The sequence below is a fragment of the Taurulus bubalis genome (assembly GCF_910589615.1).
Source record: "Taurulus bubalis genome assembly, chromosome: 1".
In the NCBI taxonomy this organism is placed as follows: domain Eukaryota; kingdom Metazoa; phylum Chordata; class Actinopteri; order Perciformes; family Cottidae; genus Taurulus; species Taurulus bubalis.
In genome coordinates this window covers 46,644,052-46,658,627 of record NC_136589.1, presented here as the reverse complement: position 1 = coordinate 46,658,627, position 14,576 = coordinate 46,644,052, and the positions used below count along the sequence as shown (strand labels likewise).

Below are 14,576 nucleotides of genomic sequence, written 5' to 3'. Positions count from 1 at the left end.
GAAAATGTTGTTAAATCAGAATTAATTTGGCCATGATAAACATGGCATCAGCTTTCATATCACCCTATACTCAGTCGGGTATTTTTGCCACAAACTTGAACTATTATCAGCTTGTGAAGTCGGCTGCTGCTGTTGGAAACGAGCTTGAGCCAAAACAGTGAAGTTTCCAGACTACGAGCTAACGGATGGTTTCTGTGTCTTTTCATCACGTAGCTCATAACACACACGGCCATTTTCCCCTTTGTTCACATGAAGATGGATTGTGCGGTTCTGACTCTGCGGTCTCACCCTGGCTGCCGTGTGCAGGTGTTTCCATTCGGCATACAGCCTCTCGAACTGAGACCTGTTGCTCTGACTGGACGAGACCAGCGTCTCCAGCGCCGTGATGTGGGCCTCACAGTCCTCCAGGTCCTTCAGGATCACCTGAGGACACACAGCAGGCCAGACAGCAGTTGGTTCATATATTTAAAAAAATCTAATATATATAATTTACGTGTTTAGTATGAAATGGCAGCTTGAAGGTAGCCAAACACATTACAACACGACAGCATGCATTCACAAATGGCTGTGAGGATAAGTGTCATTTATTTAATAAATGTGATCAAACAGAGATTTTCTGATCTTTGCACTGCGGCCATCATCTGTAACTTCTGAGAAGTTGCATGACACTTGACCTGGACTCCTCTAAATCTGCAGGAGGCGACAATAAGACGTGCGCTCAGAGCAGCTGGTGCTCCGGCAGACATTTTGAGCGGACTCCGACTTGGCCGCGGTCTAGTCTGGGATTAAACTCACCCTGAACTGGTCTGACTGGTTCTTCTTGGCCAGGATGTCAGGCTGAAGGCTGTCGGCTGCCACCAGATGGTCTCGGAGAGCGGCCAGCTTGGAGCGTATCAGCTCTTGGGCGTCGCCAAAGTCCTTGGTTCTTGAGATTAAGCCCTGAGAGAGAGGAGATGTTATACAGCCGGTCATGAGCACGTCCTCTTGGTTTTCACCTCTCCATAATGAAAGGAGGTCTGCACAAGGAGCTCGGTGCTTCATCATATCCTTCAAACACTATTTTGTAATGACATTTTAAATTGAATTTGATAACTTTGACTGACGACGGCTGATGACTAATTATTGAGCTTGTGTGTGTGTGTGTTTGTTTTATGCGTATTATGAAGTATCCCATTATGAAGTATCGTATTATGAAGTATCCCATTATGAAGTATCCTATTATGAAGTATCGCATTGTGAAGTATCATATTATGAAGTATCGCATTATGAAGTATCGCATTATGAAGTATCGCATTATGAAGTATCGCATTAGAAACGCTATTTTTTAATAACAATAACGTTCAACCTGTGCGAAACAAAATGAGTGCAGATGTGTGAGCATCAGGTTGCATCAGTATTAGTGGCTGCAGTGAGCTGCTTTCCTCTAAAATATTTTTTAAACAGGGTTGTATATTTGATACGACCACTCAATTCATGCTTAATGTTGAGCTGAGATCTGTTTTCTGTTTTGAGAGATGCAACAGCAGAAAAGACCTTACAGAGGCTTTTAGCAAAACGGCAAGAATCATGCGGAAGCGTAACCTGTTAACGGCGTAACTAAACATTTCCATGAAAGTACAGCATTTCTTCATGTATTTATTATATGACGTGTTATGTCCGTGTACTTTGTTCTTTTGTACTCTGCAAAGTTATCATGTTCATGGAGAGTGTTCATCCTGAAACCACAAGGTAGCGGTTCATCCTTGTTCTCCATAGTTTCATGTGTCCTTGAGCAAGACACTGAAGCCCCAGAGCTTCACAGCAGCACACTGCTCCTTAATTATTAAGGATGGGTAAAATGCAGAGAATAATTTCCCCATTGTGGGATGAATAAGGGACTATTAAAAAAGTATTATTATAACTCCCCTCCCCCCCCCTAGCCTGTAGCCACCAACCTCTACTTCTGACATAAGGGGCAAAATTATATTTCTTAGGGGCAGTTTTGCCCTTTGCCCTCATGTATTTCCGACGCTGTATGTATATATTTATTTTATTTTTTCTTTATTCCGAATTAATTATCTGATTTAATTGACAATAATAATTTAGGATTGGAATATATAAGCATACTTATACCTTTTCAGTCTTTGTGTTTTGTACATTATATAGAATATTGTAATGATTGACTGAAAAAAACACACAAAACAAACAAACAAACAAACAAACAAACAATCTAAACAACAGACGGTGAAGATTGGACATGCTAGTCTTTTTGTGAGGACGTCCCACGGCTGTCCGACATGAAAGCTGACAGATCTTTGGTCGTCAGTTCAATAGGAACATTCTGCACCGACGGCTTTAGACCAGGGATTTGTTTCTGCCGCCTGAGATAAAGCCTACAATCTGACCACATCTCAATGTAACGGCAACTCTCCCATGGGCGTAAATGGACGTAAGACAGTTATGGATAGGGCCCGTAGTCTTAAAGTGCTACCCTTAATGCCAGCAGCACGTTCGTACCTGCAGCCTGCTCTTCCTCTGCAGCAGCTGAGCGTGCAGCAGCTCTCGGTTCCTGATGGCGGCGCTCAGCTCGCCCTGCAGGCTGTCGGACCCCTCGGGACCGAACACCGAGTTCAGCAGGTCGCCCTTCACCTGCAGCAGGCCAAGGCGCTCCTGCAGCTGCATACTGACCTTCAGCAGATGCTAGAACAGGAGGAGGGAGACGGAGTTATCCCACGTATCGCCAGGCCACCGTGGTTTAAGGCTCCACACTGTGAGGAGGGGGCTGCCACTGAGACTGTATGAATATTAGTGGATCAACTTTCATCTTCAGATCAAATCCATTTCATTCAATATTAAATATATAAATACCTACATAAAGAAATATGACCATGAATCCTGAAATAAACGAGGCAATTAATATATCAATATTTATGATTATATAAATGAGGCAATATAGTTAACAAATAAAAAGCATGTTTTAAAAAAAGGACAAATTGTTTTTATTTCAGGGAACTTTAATTTCAGAATTTTACATTGATTTATTTCAGGGTACTTCAAAGAAAATAAATAAAAGTCGACAGATATATAAAAGTAATAAAGAAATGAATAAAATAAAACTTTGTATTAATTATTGAACTATATTAACTTGTTTCATATTTATACATTTCATATTGACATTTATTTATTGCCTCATTTCTTTTGTTTCATTGACGTATTTAAATATTCATGCATTTATTTAATATTGAATGAAACGGTATTTCATACAAACCCCATAGCTGCTCACACATTATTAAAAAAACAAAACTTATATGGATTTTTTTACGAGAATACTAGAGTGCTGCCACTGTGACGCAAATCTTACATGGTCTTTGACTTTGACATTTATTTTACATGTAGACTTGAAATTAGAGAGTCATAAATCTTTCTGATCTTTCTGAGGGCGTAAATGTGTGGTAAATGTGTGGTAAATGTGTGTGGTTAACCACACTGGAGGCACACTGCAGCCCGAGAGGTACTGAGTGACATTGTTCATCCTCGTTGTTGTGATTTAACAAAAGTATGTTGACATCGGGCTGTAGATCAATTCAAATGACTTTGTGAGGGAGGAAATTAACTGCACAAATTCCCTGACATCACATTCGATTGCTTTATGAAATATGTATCTGACAGAGAATCAAAGATGACAGCAATCACTGGCAATCTGTGTAGTTTAGAGAGAGCTGGAGCACATTGGAAGGGTGTTTGGTGTGTAATTAGGGTCCCAGCTTCAGGTCTCTTGTGTGCAATAGAGGCTTTCAGAGGTCACTTAATACCTAAACTGCTCAGAACGCTTGAAAAGCAGCTTTTGGATTGTGTTGCATGTGAGATTTTAGCTGGAAATAAAAGGGCACATGTATTGCCTCTACAAGGCTCTCAACATGGCGACAGTAAACAAAGCACAGAGAAGCTTAGATCACAACACACAGAGGGAGAGTGGCTTCACTCTCTGGTCAGGTAGACGTTCCTCCTCCATATCTTTACATCGATGATGGTTATTTAATGCTATATTAATGCTCTGAATGTCATAGCTCAAGTTCATGAGAACTTGAGAATGAATAGAGGAAACTTGTTTTTGTCCAGATATACGTTTTAGGGTGTGTGTCCGTATGTGTGTGCGTGTGGTCACGATGCTGTCTCGATTAATTGACAGACAGAACTTCTTGCTTTTTATGGTTTTACTTTCGGCCCTAATTACAGTGAGAGAGATGCAAGCCTCTAGCAGCTGTTTCTACACGCCTCTCTGAGCTGATTTTAGAGATTTTAAATTTGATTTATTTAAATACATCAAAAATAGATTTGTTATTCAGCCTTTTTGATCTCAATCACGAACAGGCTGCAACCATGGTCCCGCTCATTTGGATAGAAAAACTAATCTACATGGTGATTTATTCACACAGGCTGAGGAGAATGATTGACAGCATACACGTTATGTTTTTTATTAACAGTATTATTAACAGGTTGGTATTTATACCAGAATAGCTTTTAAATCCTGATTTATTGGAAGAAACCAAGCAATTCTAAGTCAAATCAGACATTCAGACCAATCTGGATGCCATCTAGACCAATCCTTTGTTTTTAGAACAATATTTTTCCGCCACTGCAATTGGCAGTCGGATCTATTCAAGGTCACCTCTATAGAAATCATATCGTAGAAATCTTCGGCGGTCCATCACGACGAGGGACACCTCTCACATTGCTATTTGATGCGTTAAGGACCAGTGTGTATTTTACCTCTATGCCCTGGACCAGCATGGCGATGTGGGAGAAGTCAGTGACCTCAGCGGAGGCCTCCAGAACCTGAGACACCATGTGGCTCCACTGTGCGTAGACCAGCAGCGGGTCCTGGAGAACGTTCCTCAGCCCCGACTCGGACTCTGAACACAGCCTGGTCGCTCTGCACTTCACACTGCGACATGAACACACACAGAGCACACTCAACCTCAGGAAGGAATCACACAACGACCAAACAGGCTGTAATCAGGGCTTCAAACATTCAAATATGTGAGACAGAATAATACAGCAAAAGACATTGACCAAAAGAAAACTAAAGTAAATCATCACACAGAGAGAGGCTTGTGTCAATATTCTTCACAAGTAGCTTTCATAAAAAAAAAATCCCCACAGGTGTCATCGGGTTCTCTTTACAATCAAAACGGTGCTGATGAACATCAAACCTACATCAGTCAGTAACATTCACACTCTATACAAGTTTACACAGCATGCGGCGGCCTCACAGTCCAGCTGTGCTGCGTCTGTTCATCAGAAGCCACATTTAATTATCAATTAGAGTCAATTAGAGTGTTTCTGCTGACATTTATCATGTGCATCCATTCATCCGTCTGACGAGATATATAATTCCTACTGGCCTCATACCAGTTGGACGTGCCCAGAAATCCACTAAAGGGAGCTGTTCAGGTGTCAGAGGAGCCAAAACCACCTCAGCTGGCCCTTTTACAGGGTTCGTACGCATTTTGACCAATGGATTTCCATGACTTTAAACCAAATTTCCATGACCAAACATGTTGTGAAATCTGGGTGTAAACTTGAAAAAGTGCGAAAATGTAGTATTTAAACTAACAATGAGAATACAAAGCATACAGTAAACCTTACATGACACAAATGAATGAGAGACAATAGTTTGATTAAAAGAATAAACATTTATGTGTTTTAACACACTGATGACGCCGCACCGAGCCACCTGTCACGAACAAGTCCCAGAGATAGTGTCCCTCACTTGGGGACGGGACTCAAATCCACTATTTTCTATTCTATAGTGCCAGACCAGCATAATTTAAAGTTTTGCAGTTCTTTTAAAAGGGAGTTGAAGGCAACAAAAGCACAGCTGAAGCTGTGCTTTTGTTGCCTTCAACTTCCATCCCTCAATGTGTAAAATGTGAAATAGTCCATCTCAAAGCAGAGCTGCTGTCATAAACCTGTGTTTTTGTTTATTTGGTCTGATGACGTCCCTTTCAGAAAATGCTAATTTTATCTGAAGCTCGGTAACGACTGTGGACGTAAATGTTCATGAGGTACGTCCCGTTGTCTGTTTTGAATCGTATATTGAGAATTCAGCTGCACTAAAACACACAGAGGAAAGAACAAAGTTTCCTCCACTTTCTTCTTTGTTTTCTCTGGAAATACAAAAAAACACCAGTTTTACTGTGTATGTCAGAACCAGATAAAATTTCTCATCAACAATTTATTTTCAGGCATTCGTCAATACAAACAAAGGCATTTATGTCCAGAGGGAGAGACTGTGTCCGGCCGTGTTCATTGGCTGTAAGCGTTTCATAGAGGGACAGTTAGTACTTTGACTACGATGCTCCTATGAGACAATGCTCTCAGCAAACATATGTGCACTATGTCTTGGACTATATCTTTGGAATAACACGTTATTAAAGCACTTAAACGTATTGTTTTAGAATTAGAGTTACCCTACAGAGTGTTTGGCCACTAGTGGCGCTGTGGAGCAATGTTCCTGCTGTTGGGTTGGCACTACTCCACAGTTACCTGGGTTACACATCAAGACACACAAAGTGTGAAGAGGAAGACGAAGACTTATGTTGATATGGATGGAAACAATTCAGGTTTGAGAATCTGCTTTGCAAATGTTTTCTACGTGAGCAGATGCACACAGAGAGAAAGAGTGGACGTGAGAGGAAGCCACATTGTTATTTATAAATCAATTCTCAGCCGGTTCTAATGAATTCCAGTCTCAATGGCCTCCCGACAAAGGAAGCATTTGTCACAGGCAACATCAAGGACTGTCAGACTGTGCAGTTATTTACAGGGAGGCATATATTAAAGTCCCCTGCAGTAAAACATGTGTTTTGGTTATTGTTCTTCGTTTGCTGTGATGTAAAATCTTCATTGTGCTGAGCGGTGTGTGTGTGTGTGTGTGTGTGTGTGTGTGTGTGTGTGTGTGTGTGCGTGTGCGCGTGTGTTTGTGCGTGTGTGTGTGTGTGTGTGTGTGTGTGTGTGTATGTGTGTGTGTGTGCAGAGTTTGTTTCACTATCTTCTGCTGGAGCTAAAATGTTTCTTTGCGTTCCTCTTAAATCTCAGTTTACCACCTTGAGGTACCAGTGGGGTTTATGACGGAGAGTCGTCGTTGGAAACCGTTTGGGAAAGGGCAGGCACTTTGAAAACCTCTCTGGAAAACAACGTTTCCACGGAGGAAAGCCTTCGCTGTCCTTCTTTGCTAATGAAGCTACGCCAACCTCTTTAGGAGCATCATCATTTTAAACCAACCGCCTCTCGTGTCGTCTCACCTGAACCTAAACCACACCCCCAAAGCTGCCTGTAGCTTCTCACAGGATGCTGATTGGTCCAGACACAAATGCATTACTTACTTATTTCTTCTTTATTTTGTTTGTATGTTGTACAGATTGTAAAGTCCTTTGAGGCAAATTTGTGATTTTAGGCTATGCAGATAAATTGAGTTGAATTTAATTGAACTAAATTGAATAACTTACTACCTTGCAAGCTAAGGCCCAATATGCTACTCGCAATTATACGGAAACTTGAAACACCCAGAATGGACATTTCTCTGAAGTAGGAGGCCTCTTTTTTCTCCAGCAGTTAAACAAACAATAGCTGCATGTTCATAGATTCTGGATATTTAATGAGGGAGAAGGAGTAGTTTATTGAACAAGCATATCAGATGCATTAGTATTGAAAGCTACCATTTATAGAGGCCATAAAACATGTCTGGAAGATAGATAGAACCTAGAACCATACAAAAAGACCTTGAAATATCAAGTGACATATGCACACAAACTATTCCATAAAATACTGGCCTTGCACCTTGGGATCTCCCAGGGGGAGCTGGAAGATGCTGCTGGCAGAGCAACTAAACGCTGCTTAATCTGTCTGTGTCTGAATCTCTGAACTTAACATTATAATGCTTAATGTTTTCTACAATTACCATCACGAGACATAACTCTTTCCAGGAAACTCAACAAATTATTCGGAAACTATTTGGAAATAAGGGATCCATTTAATAAAGTGTTGCCACCATTTCTTAGAACCAGGGGCGAAAAGGGTTGTGGCGCATAATTAACGCATTAAAGCAACACAATCCACAAATGGGATGCCCAATGGTTTGTGACACGTCACAGAGCAAATTGTGCAGCTGTTTTCGTTTTTCTTCACTTATTTTAGTTGTTTTAACCAGACTGCCACTTGAATATATTTACCCCACTAGCTAAGGGAACACATGGCTCTTAGCAGCTAACTCGCATCTAAGCATTAAATATCCAAAACTAGAGCACTCCATTAAGCCTCGCAAATCTCTAAAAGTAGCACTAAACGCTAAGTAGGACATCCTGCTGTAGGGAAATAGAATTCAGATATGTGAAATAGTATTCTGAGTCGTTTATATTGTTAAAATGCACAAGAAGCAAATGTAATAATGACCTGATTCAACTGGACCTTTACCCAGGTAGCGTCATTATCAGGTAGCGTTTGGGGAAAATACAATTTGAAAACATTCCCTACCTCCTAAAATATTTGCTATTATTTTATTTTGAAAACGACTGTTTTAATTGGCTCGTGGTCTTCTACTCTTTTATTGATGCACTTGCATGTTTTGACTGGCTTTACCCAAGCACTCCTTGGTGTCTTTTTAAAACCTTTTTACTTTGAAAACTCCGTTGCCTGCTTTGGCGTGTGGTCTTTTTCTCCTCTTTCATTGGCCACATTTGTCGGTGCATCCTGCCACCAACTGTTAATTTGCATGAACCTCTTGTCAACTAGGTCTCGGTTAACCGGCCCTTGGTTTGTGTCTTTTTCTGCACAGAATACTGATCATTGTATTTATTTCATCAGTTGACCCTGTAGCCTCCCTGCTGAGTACTTGACTACTGGGATGGTTGTTTCGTTCCAGATTCTGTTGTATTTACTAGTTCCATTGGAGTAATCTTCATGCCTGAACCTGTGTATCCGGAATTCACATTCGCACAAAGATATCTCCTATTTTAGAATTAGCGTAACACTAGTAGATAAACAAGGACTGTTGAAGATATCATGTGGCCCACAAGGTTTTCACTTTTAGGGTTTTTCAATAGCGGTAAGCTTCCGGTCACATACCTCTGATGTTCTTTGACAACAGCCAGGACATCGTCAGAAAGGTGACGCGAGTCCTCTGAGAACCTGAAGAGCTCCTTGAGCTGAGCCTTGAGCAGTTCCACTTGGGACTCCTCCCCAGCCAGAGTGTTCCTCACACCCTGCAAGATACAAGTACGGAGCACAACGTGAGCACAAGCCACAGCAGCAAACTTCAAGGTTGCACACTCGCTAAGCTGCTGTGTGATGTAGTGGTGTACTGGACCACTGGACCACTGTGGATCCCTGATCCGTATGGATCCTCCCCCCGCATGTGAACCACAGACAAATGACAAGATTGCTTCCTTTTTTCTTTTGTGCCGATCTGATCCGTGATCCGTGAGCCGTGACTCCAATCCATGATACGATCTGAACCGTGACATTTATTATCTGTTGCACCACTAGTTTAATGCCATGTGCGTGGCATGTTTAACCTTTTACGCACCCGAACCCTGCAGCGACCATTATCGGACAGGAAAGAAAAAAAAAAAAAAAGGCAAGTGACATTTCTTAAAGGATCTCCGGAACCACGACGTTGATACACTTCATTTAAATGGCTGACAGTAAAGCCTTGTGGGAAGAGTTCTATCAGAACAGAAAAAATGTAACTTACCGTTAAGTTTATGTAATTACATAAACCCCGTAACATCGTCGCCATTTTCGGCGGCGGCCGTAACGTTTTACAAAAGCGTTCATAAGTACCGTAATTTCCGGACTATAGGCCGCAACTGTATATAGGCCGCACCTGCTCATTTTTAAAAGAAAAAAGAAATTGTACATAAATAAGCCGCACTTGTCTATAAGCCGCAGGTGTCCCCGTTGAAACATGAGATATGAACACAGCAAGATGTTACAGGAACGCATTTTTAAAAACTTTTAATTAAATAAATGCTGGCAACATCCACAACTAGTACATACATACAGCAAATGCTTTTTTTCAGAACAGTACTAAAGTTGTCTTCTTCAGTATCGGAATTGAACAGCCTGAAGGTTTGTAATTACTTCGTCACACATTTTCTCGGTGAAAATATAGGAACCTACCAGAAAAAGTAATTGATCACTATCGCCATCGTCCTCCTGTGCACTAAAACCATTGAAGTCCTCTTCTTCAGTGTCGGAATTAAACAGCCTCAGAATTGCTTCGTTGCACTCAGTCTCTTTCATTTGCGCTCTCAATGTCACTTTCCTCCCGAGGAAAATCCGCTTGCGCTGTCCTCCTCCTCACGCAGCAGTCCAACCTTTCGGAACCCGTTGGTGATGGTGGATTCTTTGACACTGCTCCACGCTGTTAGGATCCACTGGCAGACTTGAGAAAAAGTTGCTCTTCGCATGCGGCCAGTTTTTGTAAAGGATTTCTTGCCGCTCGTCGTTGTGTTGTTGATGTTATGCTCGAGTGGGGCTGCTAGTTGAGCTTGTTAGCTGTTACGCCGGAGCTACTGTTAGCGAAGAGCCTGTTGCCAACTCTGTGAACACTCTGCAATAAACCTGCAAGCTAACGCAACCAACGTCTGTCTGCGAGTCGTTCCTGCGGACGTTACACTACGCCGTAGTCTTCAACCAATCAGATCTTTTGTTTGACAAACTGGGCGGATCCTTTGACGTGAGGGCCTGCGAGGTGGCGGAGATGTATGATTGGTCAGCGGGCCAGCGCGACCATTAACATGCGCTGTGATTGGTCAAAGGGGCACAAAGCTACTAGAAACTTCTAGCTGCTACCTAGAACCTAGAAGCTACCTTGCTGCTGGATTTACTGATGACTTGCTGGTGGATTTTACTAATGACGACTTTCGCACAGAGGATTACGGGCACGTGGTGAGTTAAATGCTTGCTGTGTTACTTAAAAATAAATAATCTGCAGTCGTATTTAATCATATACAGCGCTTTTGTTGCTGCTGGTCAGACAGCTGGAGATGTGTGTGTGTGTGTGTGTGTGTGTGTGTGTGTGTGTGTGTGTGTGTGTGTGTGTGCAGCACTGCAGTGTTTTAATGTTGTTGGCTTGTTTCGTTAGTACTAAATGTGACTGGTTGTTTGGTGGTTATTTGGACAACATGGGTGCACAACATCGTGAGGCGAGCGCTGCGTCATGGAACAGTGGCCGCGCCTTTCCTTCTTGTCAAAGGGATGAACAGAGCCCGATGATTCCAGCCACGGGTGGTGCTGGCTGGAGGTTCTGTTGGAGGTTCTTGGAGGTTCTGCTGGAGATGCAGATGGGGGTGCTGCATCTGAGAACGCGTTTTGCGACTTTACAGTTGCTAATATGGGGAAATACAAAATGGTAAACCATATGTGTCTTGGTGCTTAGAAGGTTAAAACAGCTCTGCAGGTCGGTTAACAGCGTGTGACCTCCATGCTGTAATAGTGCAAAGAAATGTGAGCGTCTGCTGTCCACACATGACAGTCTGTATGAACGCGCCGTGTAGTGGGCAGCGCCGTGTTCAATACATGCACGGGTCAGACAGAAACTCCCGGGACACTTTTTTTTTCTTCCCCAGTCTGCATCTGATGTGGACACATGTCATTGAAGGCCTTGTTCTAAAACCTAAAACACTGCACTATGGTAGTTGGCCTATGAAAATCCATCAATTAGCCGCACCGTTGTAAAAGCCGCAGTCTTAAAGCATGTGAAAAAAAGTAGCGGCTTATATGCCGGAAATTACGGTACACTTTACAAAGTCGGATTTCAATAAACGACACCTCTTTGTAGCCCTACGAGCTTGTAGGAGTCTACAAATATATAATCTCTGTATATTAGTACCTGAAAAATCGATGTGCACCTGGACTGTTTTTTTCCTCCTACTTCCTCGTTGCGCTTTCGTCTCTGCAGGCTTCTGTGAAGGTGGACGGTTTCTTAGACTGCGCCACACGTCTTCGTCAGAGCTTTATGCAAATTTGAAATCCCAGCATGCACCAAACATATGGTGAGAAGGCAAAAAGCTTATAACTTTTACATTTTTGAACCGAACGTCACCGTTTTTTGACTAAAACTCCATGGTAACTCCCCAATGCTTCGCTTTATTGAGATTGAGATTCCGATTATTTAGGTCATTATCTTTACAAAGAGGGCTCTTACAACTCTGCAGGTTGTTGTTTAGGCCTTGAACCATGGAGTTGGAACAACTCGGGGGCGGCTCGACAAGCCATTTTGGGGAATCTCAATAAAATTATGCTCAAATCATGCTGGAATTTCATAGTTATGATCAAAATATGGTATAAAAGTGAGTTATTTGAAAATATCAAACATTTTTACAACTAAATTCTGAAAAAAAAATGATATAAAACTCATAGAGGGTTCATACTACTACTTGAAGAATGGATAGAGGGAAGTACAGAACGCCTGTTCCCCCATGTATGGGGGCTCTGGGGTGAAAAAGGTAATAATCAAAAGGTCAGCGCCCTAGTGTTAATTTAGTTGGAGATTCAGGGAATTTGTGTCAGCTAAAATAACTTTAAGTTGGCTGAAAGAACTAAAGAAGTGTTAACAGGCAAAATTACTGTGGAGTGAGCCAATTAAAACCGAGTAACAATGGTGCCGCTTCATTGTTGGAAAAACGTAAAGGTCTGATGAAGTCATTCTGTATAATAATTAGCCACGTTTTTGCAATGGGAGTGTGCATTTTCGGGGCAATGGGTCTTCGGTCCAACGGGAGTTTGTTTCGGATAACGGGCTGTCGGACGAATGGGACATTGTTCAGACTATTTGGGTTTTGGTATAATGGGCCGTGGAAACAATGGGCAGACTCTGAATTATTACCTATACAGTCATTTGACCAAATAGAAAGAAGCTATATTCTGATCTATGACTGATGTATTATGGTCAAGAATAAACTTTGAATTGCGACAAATGTGTAACAACAAAAACAGCTAATTACCTACAAGGCTAACAGTGGGGGTAACCATCTTGGAATTAGGGCTGTGTGGTATACCAGTTCAAACCGTGTAGGGTTTCAGATTTCCATACGGTATGAATTTAACAACTGTTGTTGCTCTACGCTGGTCAACTAGACAGCAGTGCCGTCAAAGAGTGGTGCGGCGCCGTCAACAAGCCATGCATATCCGCAAGAACAGCAGGCAGCAACATTTATTTTTTTACAGCTTAATAAAAGCTGTTAGGGTAACTTGCTTCACTCATGGTTCAAAATTAACCAGGTAAGTAGCTTCACTGCGTTCCCAGTATTAAAACTGTAAAAAATAAATGTTGCTGCCTGCTGTTGTTGTGGCTGTGGACGGCTCGCTGACAGTACTGCTGTCTAGTTGACTGGTGTTGTTAATGGAATCAATGTGTTTACTCGTTAAAAAAAAAATCCCGTGTTATACTGTGAAACCGCCAGAATCTTATAAAATACCATGATATGAATTTTTGGCCATACCGCCCAGCCCTACTTGGAATAATGCCTGAATATATAGGTTTTCCTGGTCTTCCTATTCTAACGCTGCATGAATGCAGCATGACGCCACATAGTTCCAGAAGTTTAGTTATTCAACTCCAGAAAAAAATGTAATCCCATCTCATCTTTGCACATCAAAAACAACATCAATGGACCCTTTTCCAGCCTCCTGTGTCTCAATGCCACACGTATACTTATGTAGTACAGAGTTCTGACATTAAATATATAAATGTCTATATAAATTAAATGCATGCAGCGCAAACAAAAAAGGAACATTGTGACTTTGAAATATAAAGAAAAAGATTTTTAAAAAGTGTACTCTGAGACCTTGTTGGTCTATCTCTATGTTGTGTGCGCTGCCTGGAGCTGACCTCTCTCTTCAGCTTTCAGCAGCTTTTCATTTTGAGGCCACCTTTCTTTTGGTGATATTTTGACTTACATAGCAGGAGGAGCAACAGGTGCAACTAACAAAAGAAACAATGGCTCATTTAGATGTGCCAGTCACCGAAATGCACAATACCAAAGCCCGGGAAGTGGCTCACAGCCTGGCATCGCCCACGGTGGACAGAATGACACAGCTGCAGATAATGGACGACAAGTGAGTTTTCAGGTGTGTCAAGGAGAAACTACCACTACCACTACTACGCGCTGTTATCATTGGCTGCCTGCTAACTGGCAGAGCTAAATGAAACGCAGCCACAATGACTTATCAGCTGCGATTAGCCGGCTATGACACATCTGTGAAAAGAGTCCGCTGAAAAGCACAGCTGTGCTAATGTGAAAACTCCCTTCTTTCCAGGAGTTGACATGCGCTGTCATGAATTATTAAACACACTTATTCAATAAGAGCACACCACCATATTCAATTTAATGTTAGGACAATTACTGGAGAATGTTCTGCAACTGTTTAGCATTTCTATCCAGTGCTTCTTCATGCAAATTCTCACGAGTAGAATATTTCAGCTACAATGGCATATTTGCAATGTAGATAAACTGGAGCTGTTCACAATCCACTTCACATCCGAAACTAAAAGTAAAAACAGTCGGAGTGAGGTGACAGTCTGTCTAGAA

At 41.8% G+C, this 14,576-nt stretch overlaps 1 protein-coding gene across 1 annotated transcript in view; it reads right to left on the bottom strand.

Annotated features, from left to right (window-relative positions):
• Positions 1–14,576, bottom strand: part of syne3 (spectrin repeat containing, nuclear envelope family member 3) — a gene marked incomplete at its 3' end in the record, with an annotated part of 42,506 nt that overhangs the window by 18,105 nt on the left and 9,825 nt on the right. Inside the window, exons 7-11 of the mRNA XM_079214324.1 lie at positions 9,106–9,242; positions 4,750–4,924; positions 2,497–2,679; positions 796–939; positions 289–423 (exon numbers count right to left, since the gene is read on the bottom strand). Of these exons, the coding sequence (XP_079070450.1) occupies positions 289–423; positions 796–939; positions 2,497–2,679; positions 4,750–4,924; positions 9,106–9,242 (774 nt within the window). The remainder of the gene's footprint in view (positions 1–288; positions 424–795; positions 940–2,496; positions 2,680–4,749; positions 4,925–9,105; positions 9,243–14,576) is intronic.